Below are 21557 nucleotides of genomic sequence, written 5' to 3'. Positions count from 1 at the left end.
ACCATCCAAGACTAATTTTAAATGCCCTGGCTGAGGGAAGGAGGTTCTCACCCAAGATTTGACGGTACATGGCCCCCGTCCATCGTCCCTTTGATGCAGTGAAGTTGTCCTGTCCACTTAGCAGAAAAACACCCTCAAAGCATAATGTTTCCATCTCCATGTATGACGGTGGGGATGGTGTTCTTGGGGTCATAGGCAGCATTCCTCCTCCTCCTCAAAACACGGCGAGTTGAGTTGATGCCAAAGAGCTCGATTTTGGTCTTATCTGACTACAACACTTTCACCCAGTTCTCCTCTGAATCATTCAGATGTTCATTAGCAAACTTCAGATGGGCCTGTAATGTGCTTTCTTAAGCAGAAGGACCTTGCAGGTGCTGCAGGATTTCAGTCCTTCACGGCGTAGTGGGTTACCAATTGTTTTCTTGGTGACTATGGTCCCAGCTGCCTTGAGATCATTGACAGGATTCTCCGGTGTAGTTCTGGGCTTATTCCTCACCGTTCTCATGATCATTGAACCTCCACGAGGTGAGATCTTGCATGGAGCCCCAGACCGAGGGAGATTGACCGTCATTTTGTGTTTCTTCCATCTGTGAATAATCGCATCAACTGTTGTCACCCTCTCACCAAGCTGCTTGGCGATGGTCTTGTAGCCCATTCCAGCCTTGTGTAGGTCTACCATCTTGTCCCCGACATCCTTGGACAGCTCTTTGGTCTTGGCCATGGTGGAGAGATTGGAATCTGATTGATTGCTTCTGTGGACAGGTGTCTTTTATACAGGTAACAAGCTTGGATTAGGAGCAATCCCTTTAAGGGTCGGTTCACACTAGGACGACTTGTCAGGCGACTTAGTCGCCTGACAAGTAACGTCCCGTTCTGTACAATGGAACCGTTCTAATCGGAGCGACGCAAGTCGCTCCGACTTAGAAAAAGGTTCCTGTACTACTTTGGGGGCGACTTGATGCGACTTGCATAGACTTCTATATAGAAGTCGTTTTGCAAGTCGCCACCCCTGTCGTGTCCAGGTCGCCTGAGGCAGTCGCGCTGCAAGCCCATTCACACAGGGGCAACACGACTTGCAGGTCGCCTCAGCGAGGCGACCTGCAAACGACTTCCGCGGCGACTTGCAAAACGACTTCTGTATAGAAGTCTATGCAAGTCACCCCAAGTCGCCCCCAAAGTCGTACAGGAACCTTTTTCTAAGTCTGAGCGACTTGCGTCGCCCCGATTAGAACGGTTCTATTGTACAGAACGGGAGGCGACTTGTCAGGCGACTAGGTCGCCTGACAAGTCGTCCCTGTGTGAATGGGCTCTTAGAGAGTGCTCCTAATCTCAGCTCGTTACCTGTATAGAAGACACCTGGGAGCCAGAAATCTTGCTGATTGATAGGGGATCAAATACTTATTTCACTCATTAAAATGCCAATTTATAACTTTTTTGAAATGCCTTTTTCTGGATATTTTTGATGTTGTGATGTTGTTCTGTCTCCCACCTAAAATAAACCGACCATTAAAATTATAGACTGATCGTTTCTTTGTCAGCGGGCAAACGTACAAAATCAGCAGGGGATCAAATACTTTTTTCCGTCACGGTATATTGGGACACATCTGAAATTTATTCTCAATCTTCCTGACAGGTCCTCTTTAAAAAAAAAAAAAAACAATTAAGATAATCTTGGCTCTCACACAAGCATTACCAGAAAATGATTTCACCTGAACAGACTCGTCCTTTGTGTTCTGTGTCCCTTCCTCTAACCTGAATTCTTTTCCTCTGTGGCCCCTCACCCCCAACCCCCCCCGGGCCCCGATGACAGTCGTGTCTCCCGGGCCCATGTCTGTCCTCTGTGGCCCGCGGTACTCGTCACCTGGTGACAACATTCCTATGACTTCCTCTTACCTGTCTGCCGCCCCGGGGGCCCCCCGCCTTCCAGCTCACCTGTCTGCTGACTCATATAGCTCCCCTGGGAACCAGAACGGTCGTAGTCTTTGGATTTTTTGGATTCATAAATTCCATCTCTGAGCGAGGTCAGAGGGTAGTTTACGCACTTTAAAGCTAACCTGTCATGTAGAAGCATTTACAACACTACATGAAGGGGACAATCATTGCATCAAAAATTTTACCAAAATTTTCAGAAGGTCAGCAAAAAATGCCGGGAAATTTGTCTCAGGACAGGTTCTCTTTAGGGCCTTTTTGCGCGTGAGGTAAAACCCCATCTATGAGCTGCGTTTTATTGCCCCCTAACTGCTACTACCTTTAGCTCCAGAATTATCCCCCCCCCCTCCTGGTGCTTTCGGCACCCACTGAATGTGACCCATTGAAGTGAATAGGGCAATTGCCCCTGCATTCAATTATTTGCAAATGGAAAAAATACAAAACCAATCGCCCTCGGTCTGGAGCTCCATGCAAGATTTTGCCTCATGGGGTAAGGATGATGAGAAAATTGAGGGATCAGCCCAGAACTACACGGGAGGAGCTTGTGAATGATCTCAAGGCAGTTGGGACCACAGTCACCAAACAAACCATTGGTAGCACAATACGCCACCATGAATTGAAATCTGGCATCGCCCGTAAGGTCCCCCTCCTCAAGAAGGCACATGTGCAGGGCCATCTGAAGTTTGCCAATGAACATCTGAACGATTCAGAGAAGGATTGGGAGAAAGTGCTGTGGTCAGATAGGACCAAAATTGAGCTCTTTGGCATTAACTCAACACGCCGTGTTTGGAGGAAGAACAATGCTGACTATGACCCTAAGAACACCATCCCTACAGTCAAGCACAGAGGTGGGAACATGATGCTTTGGGGCTGTTTCTCTGCTAAAGGCACAGGCCTGACTTTGCCGCATTGAGGGGCCAATGGACGGGGCCATGTATTGTAAAATCTTGGATGAGAACCTTCTTCCCTCAGCCAGAACACTGAAGATGGGTTGTGGATGGGTCTTCCAACATAACAATGACACATAACATACCGCCAAGGCAACAAAGGAGTGGCTCTAAAATAAGCACATTATGGTCATGGCGTGGCCTAGTCTCCAGACCTTCATCCTATAGAAAATTTATGGAGGGAGCTGAAACTTCGAGTTACCAAGAGACAGCCAAGAAACCTTAATGCCGCGTACACACGGTCGGACTTTTCGTCTACAAAAGTCCAACGGACGCCGACGGACTAAAGCTGGCTGGTAATCCGATCGTGTGTGGGCTTCTCCGGACTTTCAGCAGACTTTTTCAGCCTCAAATCCGACGGACTTTAGATTTGAAACATGCTTCAAATCTTTACGTCGTAACTACGACGGACCCCGAAATCCGCTCGTCTGTGTGCTAGTCCGACGGACAAAAACCCATGCTAGGGCAGCTATTGGCTACTGGCTATGAACTTCCTTATTTTAGTCCGGTGTACGTCATCACGTACGAATCCGTCGGACTTTTGTGTGGTCGTGTGTAGGCAAGTCCGTTCGTTAGAAAGTCTGCTGCAAGTCCGCCGAAAGTCCGCAGGAAGTCTGTCGGACAGGCTGTCGGACTTTTGTAGACGAAAAGTCCGACCGTGTGTACGCGGCATAAAGGATTTAAAGAAGATCTGTGAAGAAGAGAGGACCAAAATCCCTCCTGAGATGTGTGCAAACCTGGTGGCCAACTACAAGAAACGTCTTACCTCTGTGATTGCCAACAAGGCTTTCTCCACCAAGTACTAAGTCATGTTTTGCTTGGGGATCAAATACTTATTTTATTCACTGAACTGCAACTCCATTTATAACATTTGAATCATGTTTTTTTTTCTGGGATTTTGGTTGATATTCTGTCTCTATCATTTAAAATACACCTATGATAATAATTATAGACCCTTCATTTTTTTGTAAGTGGGCAAACTTACACAATCTGCAGGGGAGCAAATCATTATTTTACCCACTGTATTTTTTTGATATATATATATATATATATATATATATATATATATATATATATATATATATATATATATATTTTTTTTTTTTTAAATATTTTTGTTTATTTCTAGAATTTATTTATATTAATGCCATCCCATGGATTTTTTTGCATGAATTTATATATATATATTTTTTATAATTTAATTGTATCAATCGGAATATCACAGATTTTTTATTTATTTATTTTTATTCAATTATTTATTTCTATAAATTAATAATGTTATCGGAAGATCCCGCTGTTTTAATTCAGTCGATACCAAATGGAGGAATTGCCCGATGCAGCAACACACACAGCAAGATGCTGTTGCCGGGATCGATACAATCCTGCGAAGAAATAAAAGTTGGGCTCCATACGTCGGCGGTGGATCTATTTTCCGGTTGGATTCAGGGGACGTAATTTTATTGTATTCCGTGACTCCGGGAGCGTGCCCTGGAGGGGGGGGGGGGTGGTCGCCATTGTGGACTTTCCCAAACTCCATCCCTGGTGAGGACAGTCGGGAAGAATATGGAACTTTGTTTGTATAAAAGTACACAAAGCCGGATAGGAAGTGGCGCTCTCCTGGAGAGAATGGGCCCATTGTTCGGCCATCTTCCCGGGGCCCCGAGGCGTTGCTGCGATGGCGCTCGCCAGGAAGGAGGCATCTTAAAGGAGAAATACACTACATAAACTACCATCACACTGATTAGAAGTCACAGTGAAGGTCCAGCTGTCAATGAATTTCCAATAAGCCTCCCCTGACAACTTCCCCAACTTAGATTGCGAATCTCACTTCTGGTGGAATGGTCCCCAAACACGGGGGGGGGGGGGGGGGGATGGGACTGTCCGGGAACATGATGAAAAGAAATTAGGAGAGGGGTTAGTGGAGGTCAGGGAAGGGGGGGGGGGGGGGGGGCAGTGCCCACATGACGGTGAGGTGTGAAGATGCAGATGGGAAGGTGTCACTTCCTGTTTGTGGTTGGAGAAGCTTTATGAGGACCAATGCCAGAAGACATGAGAAGATGTTTGGGTGTGTGACCAGAGAAGGCATCTGACCAAGGTATATCACACACCGGGCCCCCCAGGTATATCACACACCGCCCCTCCCCCAAAATATCACACACCGGGCCCCCCAGGTATATCACACCCGCCCCCCCCCCCCAAAAAAAAATATCACACACCGGGCTCCATGGGAATATCACACACTGGGCTCCACGGGAATATCACACACCGGGCTCCACGGGAATATCACACACCGGGCTCCACGGGAATATCACAGAACGGGCTCCACGGGAATATCACACACCGGGCTCCACGGGAATATCACACACCGGGCTCCACGGGAATATCACACACCGGGCTCCACGGGAATATCACAGAACGGGCTCCACGGGAATATCACACACCGGGCTCCACGGGAATATCACACACCGGGCTCCCTTGAATATATCACACACCGGGCTCCCCTGAATATATCACACACCGGGCTCCACGGGAATATCACACACCGGGCTCCACGGGAATATCACAGAACGGGCTCCACGGGAATATCACAGAACGGGCTCCACGGGAATATCACACACCGGGCTCCACGGGAATATCACACACCGGGCTCCCTTGAATATATCACACACCGGGCTCCCCTGAATATATCACACACCGGGCTCCACGGGAATATCACACACCGGGCTCCCCTGAATATATCACACACCGGGTTCCCCTGAATATATCACACACCGGGCTCCCCTGAATATATCACACACCGGGCTCCACGGGAATATCACACACCGGGCTCCACGGGAATATCACAGAACGGGCTCCACGGGAATATCACAGAACGGGCTCCACGGGAATATCACACACCGGGCTCCACGGGAATATCACACACCGGGCTCCCCTGAATATATCACACACCGGGCTCCACGGGAATATCACACACCGGGCTCCCCTGAATATATCACACAACGGGTTCCCCTGAATATATCACACACTGGGCTCCCCTGAATATATCACACACTGGGCTCCACGGGAATATCACACACTGGGCCCCTCCCCAGGAATATCACACACCAGACCTCCTCGGGAATATCAAACAAGGCCCCCCCCCCAGTGAAATATCACACATTGCCCTCATATTGCCCAACCTGCAATTCACAAAAAGCACAACGTTCTGAATGGCCAGCTTAACCAAGATGGTGGCCCACCTGGATCTGAAACAAGGAGGCCAACTCCACCAACAACTGAGATCTTCCATTCCTCTCTCGGGGACTCCAGTGGCTGCTGCAGCCCTTGCACAGCAAAATGAAACAACCCCCCCACCCTCCTCCAGTGCAAAACAAAGAATGAGCCCAGCTGTGACACCATCACCGTGGTCCTGGGGGGAGGGGCAGAGACACAGACTGCTGACTGGGAAACATCTCCTTTGCCATTTCTGCCATCCACCCATAACTGGAACCCCGAGATGGTCAGATGACCCAAGGATTGTTCCCCTTCCAGCAGACACACATTGATACAATGTACTAACACCACACATGCCATAATCCTGAGGAATAAACGGGATCTGAATTCCCTCCAATCAGAGGGGTCTTGTCAAAATTAAACTCCGCCCCAAACTCTGTGATCGTCCATCGTTCAACAATCAAGCTAAAAATAAAAATTGGAAGATCTTCCAGGTGGATTGCACTGTGTGTGGCACAGTGGGAGGGGCGGGGCTATGACTGCTGTGAACGCAGCTGATGTAGGAGGAGCTTAAAAGACCAGTGCGGCTGCTGGTTGGCTGGCTTTTTTCAGTGATGGTAGCACCGGATTCCCTCTCTACTTCCCTCATTGTAACATCCCTAAATGGACCTGCTACATAATTACAATGTACAGTCTGAGTGATCACTGGGGGGGGGGGGGGACTAGGGACCGATGATGAGTCTAGGCACAGATACTGGACTGGATTTGTGGCGCCAGCCAAGCAAAAAAAAGGAGTATCGGCCAGATCTGCTGAGACTCCACCCGATGCGTTTCGTACCCCATAAGTCTTTATCACAGGGATCGCTTTTTTTTTTTTTTTATATATAGATCCGGGTGTCAAATGAAGACAGGAAACGATTGCCGGCAATTAGACAAGCCGTACTCAAAATCCAATTCCCCGCCATTTAAAGGGGACCTGTCATCAGATATATTCTATCATCGTGAGTAATGTGTCAGTGAGATTTCAGGACTCTCCCCAACAATGCCTTCATCTCTAGAAGGAGGGAGCTATCTTTGTTCAGCCATTATCTGGGGGTCACCATCTACATCCTGGACTGAGAGACGACCTCCGCGGGGGAAGTCGAAGATCTCGGAGGCCGCGGCATCGTATCATCTCAGATGGAAACATTGTGACCTGCTACTAAGTTACAATGTTGCAACCTAATCCTGGGGGGGGGGGGGGGGAGGAGGAGAGACTGAGGAAATGCTCATCTCAGCTGAGGCAAAGCCTGAAACCAAAGGATGGATTTTCGATCTGCCTTGATTTATTATAGTGACAGGTCCTCTTTAGGTCGTCTCTCCGCCTTGCGCGAGTCCTTCAGATCGGCCAATGACATGTGAGCGCCAGGGGACACAATATTATCTCTACAGGAGCCACAACACTGTTTAATCGTTTCCGCTGCCCTCTGATCTGCGCCCTCTGTAAATATCCACCGTCTCCACCATTAATATGCTAATCTGAAAACCCGCTTCCCACCCCCCCTCCACCCCCATCTTCACACCCCGCCTGATGAGTGCAACCCCAGAGCTCCGTTCAATGAAAGGAGGTCAGACAGAGATCCTGACAACAGGAAAGGGGACAAAGCCAGGATTAGTCCTCAGAAATACGAGATCTCCTCCACCCCCCGCAGAGGTCATGTGACCAAGAGCCGGATTTATTAGCTATACTTGTGAAGTTCCACCTAAAACAGTAGCCACATCCAACCGGAATAACTCCTCATTATGGGCACAGCAGGTGTACAGATCCGGGAATTCAGCACAGGGATGGTGGGAACCCCTCATAATGGGCACAGCAGGTGTACAGACCCGGGAACTCAGCACAGGGATGGTGGGAATCCCTCATAATGGGCACAGCGGGTGTACAGACCTGGGAACTCAGCACAGGGATGGTGGGAACCCCCTCATAATAGGCACAGCAGTTATACAGACCCGGGAACTCAGCACAGGGATGGTGGGAACCCCTCATAATGGGCACTGTAGGTGTAGAGACCCGAGAACTCAGCACAGGGATGGTGGGAACCTCTCATAATGGGCACATCAGGTATACCGACCCAAGAACTCAGCACAGGGATGGTGGGAACCCCTCATAATGGGCACAGCAGGTGTACAGACCCGAGAACTCAGCACAGGGATGGTGGGAACCTCTCATAATGGGCACATCAGGTATACCGACCCAAGAACTCAGCACATGAATGGTGGGAACCCCTCATAATGGGCACAGCAGGTGTACAGACCCGGGAACTCAGTACAGGGATGGTGGGAACCCACTCATAATGGGCACATCAGGTATACCGACCCAAGAACTCAGCACAGGGATGGTGGGAACCCCTCATAATGGGCACAGTAGTTATACAGACCCGGGAACTCAGCACAGGGATGGTGGGAACCCCTCATAATGGGCACTGTAGGTGTAGAGACCCGAGAACTCAGCACAGGGATGGTGGGAACCCCTCATAATGGGCACTGTAGGTGTAGAGACCCGAGAACTCAGCACAGGGATGGTGGGAACCTCTCATAATGGGCACATCAGGTATACCGACCCAAGAACTCAGCACAGGGATGGTGGGAACCCCTCATAATGGGCACAGCAGGTGTACAGACCCGAGAACTCAGCACAGGGATGGTGGGAACCCCTCATAATGGGCACAGCAGGTGTACAGACCCGGGAACTCAGTACAGGGATGGTGGGAACCCCTCATAATGGGCACAGCAGGTATACCAACCCAAGAACTCAGCACAGGGATGGTGGGAACCCCTCATAATGGGCACAGTAGATGACCAGACCTGGGAACTCACTACAGGGATGGTAATAACTCCTCATAATGGGCACTGTAGGTGTACAGACCCGGGAACTCAGCACAAGGATGGTGGGAACCCCTCATAATGGGCACAGCAGGTAGTATTGAGGGGAATTAACCCTCTGGCACGTGGCCCGTCTCTCTGTATCAGACCAGCATCCAGCGAGAGATGGTGGAAGTAGAAGTGATGTATCTGCTGGTAAAGATCTGATAGGAGATGTTATCTTCAGAGTAACAAGTTCCATGTGTACACAACAACAAGAGGACACACACAGAGCGGAGGAGGGGCCGCCGCACATCACAGGGGCCCATGTGCTATGATGGATCCCCAGTCCTCCCTCCACATACACAACACAATTTACAACTATGCTCCTGACATTTTCTCTGATGTTTATTCCACGTTGTTTATAAATAAGGAAAAGAAACCTTACAACTGCTACAAATATTGTGAGAAAAAGATACATAAACAAAACAAAAAGCAACAAAAACAAATTTAAAAAAACCCCCTAAAAAACTGAATTCCAGCAAATAGAAACCGGAAAGTTTCTGGCTTACAAATAAGAAGAAAAAGGAACATTCAAACAGCTACAAATATTGCAAAAAAGATACAAAAACACACAAAAAAAAAAAAAAAAAAAAAAAAAAAAATTTTCCTCCCCAATGTTCCCGTATTTATGGATTTCCCGGTGATCTGAAGCCTTTTTTACTAAACTTTTCACCACCCTGAGGGCCCATTCACTCCAGCGTGGTCCCAGGAGGTGTGTGCATTGGGGCACTCCGTTCATTTGAACAGGCTGCCCATTGCAGATCTCAGACACGGGGGGGGGGGGGGAGCAGCACAAGGAGCCAATCACTGTAGTGCAAGGAGTACGCTGATAGCAGGAGAGAGCAGAGTGACAGAGAGATGAGCTCAGCTCCTCCTATCATCATCATCATCCAATCCCAGGAATGGAGGAAGTACAAGACCTAAGTGATAGTGAAACTGCAGACATGAAAAAAAAATCAGGTCTACTTCCATACCAGATGGGGCCGTGCTGTGTAAATCTGATGGCAGCACAACGCACATTATTGCGTCGCGGCACGTTCCACTCTGCCGAAACACATGTCCATCGGCAATGGCATTGAGGGTTTTATTTCAGAATGAGGCCCCGTTTTTTTGGGTGGTGAGAGTAGCCTGTTTTTAAAATTTTGCTTTATGGCCGCAACGCGTTTTGGGGTGGCATTAAAAGAATAATGGCACACAAAAGCGCATTCTGACACAATTTGGGATCACGACAATCCCAAATCGTGGTAGAATGCGCTTTTGGGTGCCATTATTCTTTTAATGCTACTACAAACGCGTTGCGGCCTATAAAGCAAAATTTTTAAAACGGGCTACTCTCACCACCCAAAAAAAAAAAAAAAAAAGTAGAGCACAAGCTTCTTTTTTGGGGAACCAACGCACATGAGATGAATGGGCCGCCCTACGTGTAGAAGGGTTAAATAGAATCGGAAGCGTGCCCGCAAGGTAACCCCCCCCCTCGGCTCCGTTAACCGTTCTTTATACAGCGGCAGGTTTGCGCAGCTAAGAGCTACAGAGGGTGCGGGCCGCGATGTCCACCGTGGCCACGACCCGCGATCGCTCCTCAGAAAGCCAAAACGGGGATCTGTCGATGTAAACAAACAGGTCCCTGTTCTGACAGGGTAGGAGAGAGAGATCTGCTGTTCCTACTGATCAGGAACAGCGATCTTTCTCCTCCTCCAGTCAGTCCCCTCCCCCCCCACAGTTAGAAACACCTCCCTAGGGAACACTTAACCCCTTGATTGCCCCCCTAGTGTTAACTCCTTCCCTGCCAGTGACATTTATACATTAATCCGTGGATATTTTTAGCTCTGATCGCTGTATAAATGTCAATGGTCCCAAAATAGTGTCAACAAGTGTCCGATCTGTCCGCCGCAATGTCGCTGTCCCGCTAAAAATTGCTGATCACCGCAAAAAAAATAAAAAAATAAATAAAAATGCCATAAATCTATCCCCTATTTTGTAGACGCAATAACTTTTGCGCAAACCAATCAATATACGCTCATTGCGATTTTTTTTTTTTATACCAAGAATATGTAGAGGAATACATATCGGCCTAAACTGATGAAGAAATTCATTTTGTTTTGTTTTTTTGAATATTCATTATAGCAAAAAGTAAAAAATATTGTTGTTGCTTTTTTTTTTCCAAATTGTCGCTCTTTTTTTTTTTTATATATCACAAAAAAATTAAAACCGCAAAAGGTGACCAAATACCACTAAAAGAAAAAGCTCTATTTGTGGGGGAAAAAAAAGAATCGTCAATTTTATTTGGGTACAGCGTGCGCACCACCGCGCAATTGTCACATAAAACCGTATCGCGAAAAAAATGGCTTGGTCATTAAGGGGCGTGGGGGGTAAATCCTTTCCGGGGCTAAAAGAGCATTTGGCATCATGCTTATTGCCGCAATATTCCAGAGTTTTAATCGGGAAGCAGTGGCAGCAAAAATCGCACCACGTTTGGGGGGGCGCCATTCAGAAATAACAGCACTGGCAAAGCGCGTCACACGCCTCACCCCCCCCCCCACCCCCGATTCTGGAATTGCAAGCAGAATCATGCGGATTCTGCTAACGATTCCAATACGCTCAAATATGGCGCCTTAATGGCACCGCATGAACACTTTTGACGGCGGGCTGCCTCTATATTGTACTGCAATGCAGTAAGGCAACACATCGGCGTTGTGGGCCAAAACACGTTGGCGTTGTGGGCGCAAAACACGTTGGCGTTGTGGGCGCAAAGCACGTCGGCGTTGTGGGCGCAAGACAGTACACATTATGGAAAAGGGTCATGTACTTTTTGTAAGCATCTTAGGGTCGCATTTATTGTGAACAAGGTCGTCTTAACGCAATTACCACGTAACAGAACGCACGGCCTAAGTAGTAAATGGATGAAATCTCCCCCCAAATTCGATGTCAGTTATTTTTTCACCTTTGCTGTGATTGGAGGTGAGAAAAAAAAACAGGGTTGTCATTTAAAAAAAAAAAAAAAAGCGGTAAAAAAAAAAAAACGCTAATTTTTAACGCAAATTGCGTTCAGTCATTTCGATAACCCGCAGAATGTTTATTTATATTTCTTATTTCTTAACAAATCCAAATAAAGAAAGGGAGACGGGGACAGGAAGGGAAGGAATAGAATTGGGATAAGGGACGGCGGCGGGGATCAGCGGCGGGGATCGGCGGTCTCATTCTCCAGGCGGGGTCTTCAGCGGGCGGATAAGGACATCTCAGAGCTCCCAGATATGATTTATGGGGAAATAAATGCAAAAAGACAACAAAAACCTCTTTTTTTTCCCGGGGTGGAGCTCCACACAGAGCCAGCGGAGCTCCAACTATTCTCACCGGTGGAATTGAATTTCCTCTCGTCTCGTCTTACAACTGAAAAACGTGCGCACGCCCGGCTCAGGTTTACCGTGTGAAGATGGGGTGGGGGGGGGGGGGTTCTTAAGGTTGATCTGCAGCTAAAACATTTCCCAGATAGAACGTGGGAGAGGGTTTTACCGCTGAGTGTTCCCCTCACTTCCTGTCCTGGTGTCAACTTTTTTACCAGGACAAGATGATGTTGTCACCGCTGTGGACAGGACAGGAAATGGGGGGAGGGGGGGTTCGATTACGCCCCCCCCTCCCCTCCCTTTCTGTACCATCTGATGGTAAGATGAAAGGAAATTGTACAATCAGATTGTATAGTGTATGGTCAATTTTAACTCTCAATCTAGGCAATCCAAGACTGGCCAGATCTCGATCTAGACAATGCACGACTGGCCAGATCTCAATCTAGGCAACCCAAGACTGGTCAGATCTTGATCTAGGCAATCCACGACTGGCCAGATCTTGATCTAGGAAATCCACGACTGGTCAGATCTCGATCTAGGCAATCCACAACTGGCCAGATCTCGATCTAGGCAATCCACAACTGGCCAGATCTCGATCTAGGCAATCCACGACTGGCAGATCTAAATCTAGGCAACCCAAGACTGGTCAGATCTCGATCTAGGCAACCCAAGACTGGCCAGATCTCAATCTAGGCAATCCACGACTGGCCAGATCTCAATCTAGGCAATCCACAACTGGCCAGATCTCGATCTAGGCAACCCAAGACTGGTCACATCTCGATCTAGGCAACCCAAGACTGGTCACATCTCGATCTAGGCAACCCAAGACTGGTCACATCTCGATCTAGGCAACCCAAGACTGGTCAGATCTCGATCTAGGCAACCCAAGACTGGTCAGATCTCGATCTAGGCAACCCAAGACTGGTCAGATCTCGATCTAGGCAACCCAAGACTGGTCAGATCTCAATCTAGGCAACCCAAGACTGGTCAGATCTCGATCTAGGTAACCCAAGACTGGCCAGATCTCAATCTAGGCAACCCAAGACTGGTCAGATCTCAATCTAGGCAACCCAAGACTGGTCAGATCTCAATCTAGGCAACCCAAGACTGGTCAGATCTCAATCTAGGCAATCCACGACTGTCCAGATCTCGATCTAGGCAATCCACGACTGGTTAGATCTCCATCTAGGCAACCCAAGACTGGTCAGATCTCCATCTAGGCAATCCACGACTGGTCAGATGTCGATCTAGACAATCCATGACGGGTCAGATCTTGATCTAGGCAAACCAAAACTGGTCACATCTCGATCTAGGTAACCCAAGACTGGTCAGATCTCGTTCCAGGCAATCTATGAATTGTCAAATATCAATCAACTTAATCTCTAATCGATCGAATATCAATTTATTTAATCTCTGATTGGTTGGTCAATGCTATCTACAAAAACCAGACTCAGTCATCTGGATGATCTGATTGGCTCGCCATTCACAAAGATCGGTATGACTCATACGGAATTCCAGAGTCGGTCTTGCAGCGCCGGAGAGCCGGGCTCAGGGTCAGCAGGTGTCCTGGAGGGGTCTGAAGATGAAGAGGACAGATCTGGGGGAGGGGGGGAGAATCTTCTGATCTCTCATTAATCCCCTATGAATGGAGTGTACCATTAGGAGGATTGGGTGGGTGTTAACGCACCCAGGGGGGCAAATTGAAGGGGAGGAGAAGACTTTCCACCACATGCTGATGTAAAGATCGTTTATTGCAACACAGCCGGCCCCTCAGATCTAATAAAACGAGACAACATTCACTGCGCCCCAAACCCCCCCCCATGCCAAAACTTCCACCGGGCCCTCAGAGCTCAGCTTTAGGGGCCCAATTACTCCTTTGTAGTGAGTTGGTTGATGCGCGTTGTGTCACGTCAGTCAACTTATTATATTAAACCTCCTTCATTCCACATGGTGCCTTCCGTACCGAAGATGTATGCAGTGGAGGAAATAAATGGTGTAAAATGTAGCAAAACAAAAAAGTAACACATTTTACCATTAAAAAAAAAAAAAAACCCACAACAGAGAAGCCGGCCGTTAGGAAAGACGAAGCCGCATTCTGCAGATGAGGGGAAGGCAGCTGTGCCAGACGGGGCAGCGTCAGGTGTCTGGCTGTAATTAGGTACCTGGATAGAGAGGTTAGGGGCCCCAGGAGGATAGATAAGGCAGGCTAGGGGCCCCAGGAAGATAAATAAGGCAGGCTAGGATAGGTTAAATGGGTTAGAGGCTCCAGGAAAATAAGTGAGACAAGTTAGAGGTCCCAGGTGAATTGGTAAGACTGATTAGGGGGCCCCTGGAGGACAAATAAGAAGTCAGGGGCCCCTGGAGGATAAAACAGAGGTTGGAAGACCTTGAAGTTTAAATGGGAGAGATTGGGACCCCTGAAAGATAGATGAGAGTTAAGCGGCTCCAATATGATATTTAAAACAGATTAGTGGTCCCTTGAAGATCAACAGGGAAAGTTAGGGGCCACTGGAAGATAGATGAGAGGTTATAGGGGCTCCTAGGGGATAGAAATGAGAGGTTAGGGGCTCCTGGATGACAGGTAAGGGAGGTTTAGGGGCTTTGTAGAGAATAGGTAGAAGAGGTCAGGGGCCCCAGGAGGATACAGAAGAGAGGTTAGGGGCCCCTGGATGACAGATGAGAGAGGTTAGGGTCTCCTGGTGTAGAGGGAAGAGAGGCTGAGGCTCCTGGATGATAGAAAAGTTAAGGAGAACCTGGAGCACAGAGCTAGCAATTACTCTATTTCAATTTTGGAGATATATGGGGAAGTGGGGTGTTGTAGGACAGAAGTGAGGTTCGTGGGATCTGTGCAGAGGAGAAGCTGGGGGTTTTCAGACAGAATTGGGATGCTCAGGATCTGTGCTTGGAAGCAGAAAAGTTGAGGGGTTGTGGGACAGAAGTAGGGTGCTCAGGATCTGTGTGGAAAAGCAAAGGAAAAGTTGGGGTGTTGTAGAACAGAAGTGGGGTGCTCGGGATATGTGCAGAGAAGCAGAGGTGAAGCTGGGGGGTTATGGGACAGAATTGGGGTGCTTGGGATATGTGCAGAGATGCAGAGGAGAAGTTGGGGTGTTGTAAGACAGCATTGGGGTGCTCAGGATCTGTGCAGAGATGCAGAAGAGAAGCTAGGGGGTTGTGGGACAGAAGTGGGGTGCTCAGGATCTGTGCTTGGAAGCAGAGATGTTGAGATGTTGTAGGACAAAAGTGGGGTGCTCAGGAACCATGCTTGGAAGCAGAGAAGTTGGCATATTGTAGGATAGAAGTGGGGTGCTCAGGATCTGTTCTTGGAAGCAGAGAAGTTGGGGGGTTGTAGGACAGAAGCGGGGTGCTCAGGATCTGTGCAGAGATGCAGAAGAGAAGCCAGGGGGTTGTGGGACAGAAGCGGGGTGCTCAGGATCCGTGCTTGAAAGCAGAGAAGTTGGGGTGTTGTAGGATAGTAGTGGGGTGCTCAGGATCTGTGCAGAGATGCAGAAGAGTAGCCAGGGGGTTGTGGGACAGAAGTGGGGGTGTTCAGGATCTGTGCTTGGAAGCAGAGAAGTCGGGGTGTTGTAGGACAGAAGTGGGGGTGTTCAGGATCTGTGCTTGGAAGCAGAGAAGTCAGGGTGTTGTAGGACAGAAGTGGGGGTGTTCAGGATCTGTGCTTGGAAGCAGAGAAGTTGGGGTGTTGTAGGATAGAAGTGGGGTGCTCAGGATCTGTGCTTGGAAGAAGAGGAGAAGTTGGGGTGTTGTAGGATAGAAGTGGGGGTGTTCAGGATCTGTGCTTGAAAGAAGAGGAGAAGTTGGGGTGTTGTAGGATAGAAGTGGGGTGCTCAGGATCTGTGCTTGGAAGCAGAGGAGAAGTTGGACAGATTTTTTGGAAGGGGGAGGAGAAAGTGAAAGGAGAGAGGGAGATGAAAGCGAGGAAAGGGGGGGTGGGGAGGCCTGGAGAGGAAAGGGGGGGGGAGGAAGGGAGGGGGAGTCAGGAAGGGGGAGGGGCCCACAGACCTTCATTGTTTCTAAACAATCCTGAAAGGCAGCCGCTTGGCTGAGGGGGTTTTAGCACGGGGAGATATTAATAGCCCCATACAAAGGAGGGCTGGGCAAAAGAGCTGACACTTCACCCGCTTTCCGAAAGGAAGACGTCTGCTCAATGCTGGAAAATGCTGACGGCTCACATCAAGGGAGGGGGGGGGGGGGCGCACAGATTTTTATGAGACAAATAAAAGATTTATAAGTCAGAAAAAAGAACAAAGGAAAATATAAGCCAACAAAGCCAGAAAAAAAAAAAGTTGAATTAAAATAGTTTAATAAAAGAAATGTTATAAAGGAATAACGAGAGGGATCAGTGTGAGACGGGGGTTATAAATTGGGGGGGGGGGCCGCAGAGGTGAGAATTGAGGAATGGCGGGGGGGGGGGGGGGGGTTCATGGGATAAACAGGTAATATATTGGTAATTTTGGTGAAGAAGATTTCATGAATACGGAGGACTTCATATCATACCAGCCGGGGACAATTTGACCGGCATCTCAAAGAGGAGGAGATATTCTGAGGGGAACAAAGTGACTGCAAATGTTCGAGGATCCCAGACTGAAAAGGATGAAGGATTTGGGGTGACATTGAGGGGTGATAACATACGGTATATATCAAGAATGGCATTTAGGGGATCAGCTGGATAAAGAAGTCTTTAAAATTTAGGGGATCATCAAGTCACTATCGAATGAAGGACTGGATGTCATTAAGGGAAAAAAAAGGATTTGGGGGTGACTATTTGGAAATCATATACAAGAATGAAACATTTAGGGGATCATACGCATAAAAAGATGAAGGATTTGGGAGGATACATAGAGGGATGAGGATTTGGGGGTGACATAAAGGGATGAAGGACTTGGAAGGTGCATAAAGGGATGAAGGATTTGGGGGTGACATAAAGGGATGAAGGATTTGGAGGTGACATAAAGGGATGAAGGACTTGGAAGGGGCATAAAGGGTTGAAGGATTTGGAGTTGACATAAAGGGATTAAGGATTTGGAGGCGATATAAAGGGATGAATAATATGGAGGTGACACAAGGGGATGAAGGATCTGGAGGGGGACATAAAGGGCTGAAGGATCTAGAGGTGACACAAAGAGATGAAGGATCTAGAGGTGACACAAAGAGATGAAGGATCTAGAGGTGACACAAAGAGATGAAGGATCTAGAGGTGACACAAAGAGATAAAGGATCTTGGGGGGGGGGGTGACATAAAGGAATGAAGGATCCTGGGGGGGGGGGACATAAGGGGATGAAGGATCCTTGGGGGGGGGGTTTAAGGGATGAAGGTCTTGGGGGGGACATAAGGGGATGAAGGATCCTTGGGGGGGGTTTAAGGGATGAATGATCTGGGGGGGGACATAAGGGGATGTAGGATCTATAGGTGACACAAAGGGATGAAGGATTTTGGGGGGGGGGTGACATAAAGGGATGAAGGATCTGGGGGCTGACATAAAGGGATGAACAATTTGGGGATAAGGGATTTGGAGGGGATATAAGACTTGGGGGTGACATAAAAGGTATGATGGACTTGGGGGTGACATAATGATGAAGTATTTGGGGGTAACATAAAGGATCTGGGGGGGGGGGGGGGCGACAGAGGGATGAAGGACTTAGGGATGACATAAAGGGATGAAGAACTTTGTAGTGACATAAGGGGACAAAAGACTTGGGGGGGGGGGGGGGGTAACATAAAGGGATGACTTGAGATGATGAAAAAGATAGATGACTTAGGCTGAGATAAAGGTATTTGGGGTTGATTTACTAACGGCAAATAGAATGTGCACTTTGCAAAGTGCAGTTGTTTCAGAGCTTAGTAAATGAGGTGAAGGTTCACTTTGCAAAGAATACCCAATCACGTGCAAGGAAATCTAAAAGAGCGCATTTTTGGTTGCATATGATTCCTCCTGTATTGATTTGTATTGTAATTGTACTGTCTGCCCTCATGTTGTAAAGCTGTTGGCGCTATATAAATCCAGTATAATAATAATATAATAATATGATTGGATGATGATAGTCTGCAGAGCTCCCCCTCATTTACTAAGCTCTGGAGCAACTGCACTTTGAAAAGTGCCCAGTCTATTTGCCTTTAGTAAATCCACCCCTCTGTGAGATGTATTTGGGAACCTGTGTACATAAAATAATGTAGATTGAAAGGGATGAAAGATTTGGGGGTGACTATATAAAGGGGTGCAGGCTTATAGGAGAGTGGAAGGCCGGGACAGATAGATGAATGATCTGCTGCTGAGAACATGGAGAGAAGGATTTGGGGGAACGGATTGGGTACATGGCAGGTATTCAGGGGTTATTCATGTTTACACAAGGGGGGGGGGGGGGGGGTATTATGGGGTCCAGAAAAGGGGGTGAAAGTGGGATTTTGGGGTGCTCTAATCTGACAGAACAAAGGGATATAAAGAGGGTGAAACAAGAGAAGACGGGAAGGTATATATATATATATATAAAATAATGTGCATACAGACTGTCTATGTGTATAATATAATGCACACACAGATCCATATAGGATACATATATATTAATTTAGTTGTGCAATAAACACATGGAGTGTCCAGCCTGATCATAAGTATATATCTATATATCTCTATCTCTCTCTCTCTATATATATATAGATATATAGATATATCTATATATATATAGATATATCTATATATATATCTATATATATATAGATATATCTATATATATATATATATATATATATATATATATATATATAGATAGATAGATAGATAGATAGATAGATATATATATATATGTATATCTATCTATATATATATAATGATGTATACAGTCACACACCCAGTACACAGAGCTCATTGTTGCTCGGGTTCCCTCGGCTCACACAAGTTTCGCTCTACAAATGTTATAAAGTTTCAACCCCAAAACTGAGAAATCTCAGAGATACAATCGAGATCTGATATGTGTCCAGAGGGCTGAAAACCGATATTCACATCCAACGCTGGGAACATTGTACAAGAGGCACTGAGTGGGGGGGGGGGGGATAAAATATAATAACCACATATATAAAGTCTTCTCATATATATGTGTAAAATATGGAGAAGGGAATATATACACAGAGATATCCTACACACAGATATATAGACAGTAGATAAATAGATAGATAGCAATATATTGCACAGAGATGTACTACATCCCACTATACAGACAAATGATATATAATATACAGAGAGCGTTACACAGAGATATATACTGCACTCAGCTATGTAGACAGCACACACACATATATATATATATATATATATATATATATATATATATATATATATATATATAGATAGATAGATAGATAGATAGCAATATATTGCAAAGAGATATACTACATCTCACTATACAGACAATTGATATATAATATACAGAGATATATACTGCACCCTGTTATATACACAGGACACATATGTAGAACATACCACAGACAGCGAGGTATTAGAGATATACAGCTATAAATTATTATTTATTTTAACTGTATTTTCTCCATTTTATATTGTAAAGCGCTGTGTAAACTGTTGGCGCTATACAAATCCTGTATAATAATAATATACTCCACCATTCAATATGGACCGCCATATATACAGGGCCCACACACCGTATACTGTATATACCGACCAACCAATAGAATCACTCTCAGGTCTACTCCACAAGCCGTATACACTTTATACACCATCCTGATTATATACTGAGCTTCTTTAGAAAGGTTTAGCACTATATTTTAACTCTATTAAATATTTTAAAAAAGTGTGGAAACTTTTTGAATATCCCTTGTGTATATATATATAAACATACATTATAATATACAGCACCCCAGTATGTAGATAAAGCACACATGTATATAGTATACAGAAACTGGAGTATATAGAAGAACACTGACATCCTATAGATCACTCTTCACTGTGTATATACTACACTCTGCTATATACTACATGTGTATATACTATACCCTGCTATATACTACATGTGTATACATCATACAGATTCCATTTTATACTACACACACACTGACTGGAATAGATTATACACAGGAATGAATGTAATCCTAATATATATATATATATATATATACGGTGATATACAGTACAATGTGTACACACAACCCCCGGATGGGGTAATAGAGATGAGGATATATATATATATATATAGTCGGCATGTATAATATACATTGTATATCCATCATATAATAATAATATACATTGTATCTCCTCCGTAGAAGAATACATCTGTATCTGATGGAATGATGGATGTTGTAGGTCGGAGGAGGACACAATGTCGGGATCCCCCCATACACACACAATGATGGAGGAGGGGGGGGTCTCACCTTCCAGGCCCCGGGCCGGGGGGCCCCAACACAGGAGGGCCAGCAGGAGCTGCAGCAGCCGCGGGAGATCCATAGATCCGAGGAGGAGGTAATATAATCCACACACACGGGGGGCCCCTGGTGTCAGTTGGGGCCCCGTCTCTCCGGAGTCTCCAGCAGGGATCGGACGATCGGGGGCCCCGGAGATCCGGGAGGAGAACTTCACTGGATAAGACAAACTCCGAGAGCTGGAGAAACTCCGACACCCCGCCCACCGAACTCTGATTGGAGGAGGAGGAGACGGGGGCGGGGACACCACACTGCTCTCACTACACACACACAGAGAGATCATCCCCCAGCCAATCAGTGCCATCCAATCTGATATGATCTATATTACACACAGCATCTATATACTCAACTACATCTATATACTGCACCATATATACTATACCCTACAAATTATATATTTTGCACCCTGTAAACTATATACTGCACCCTATATATTATATACTGCACCCTCTAAAATATATATTGCACCCTATATACTGCACCCTATATATTACACCCTATATACTACAACCTATATACTATACGCTGCACCCTATATACTATATACTGCACTCTATATATTACACCCTATATACTGCACCCTATGTACTACAACCTATATACTATATACTGCATTCTATATATTACACCCTATATACTATATGTTACACCCTATATACTGCACCCTGTATATTACACCCTATATACTACACCCTATATACTGCACCCTATATACTATATATTACACCCTATATACTATATACTGCACCCTATATATTATATGTTACACCCTATATACTATAT

General features: G+C 46.4%; 1 protein-coding gene across 1 annotated transcript in view; it reads right to left on the bottom strand.

Moving 5' to 3' along the window:
- EPHB4 (EPH receptor B4) overlaps positions 1–20975 on the bottom strand; it is a gene marked incomplete in the record, with an annotated part of 73441 nt that extends 52466 nt beyond the window's left edge. Inside the window, 1 exon segment of the mRNA XM_073623152.1 lies at positions 20727–20975. Coding sequence (XP_073479253.1) covers positions 20727–20799 — 73 coding nt within the window.
- Between the last annotated feature and the right edge of the window lie 582 nt (positions 20976–21557).

Source organism: Aquarana catesbeiana, linkage group LG03 (genome assembly GCF_042186555.1).
Source record: "Aquarana catesbeiana isolate 2022-GZ linkage group LG03, ASM4218655v1, whole genome shotgun sequence".
NCBI lineage: Eukaryota > Metazoa > Chordata > Amphibia > Anura > Ranidae > Aquarana > Aquarana catesbeiana.
Note: the sequence above shows the minus strand (reverse complement) of the source record. Positions and strands in the feature narration are given on the sequence as shown.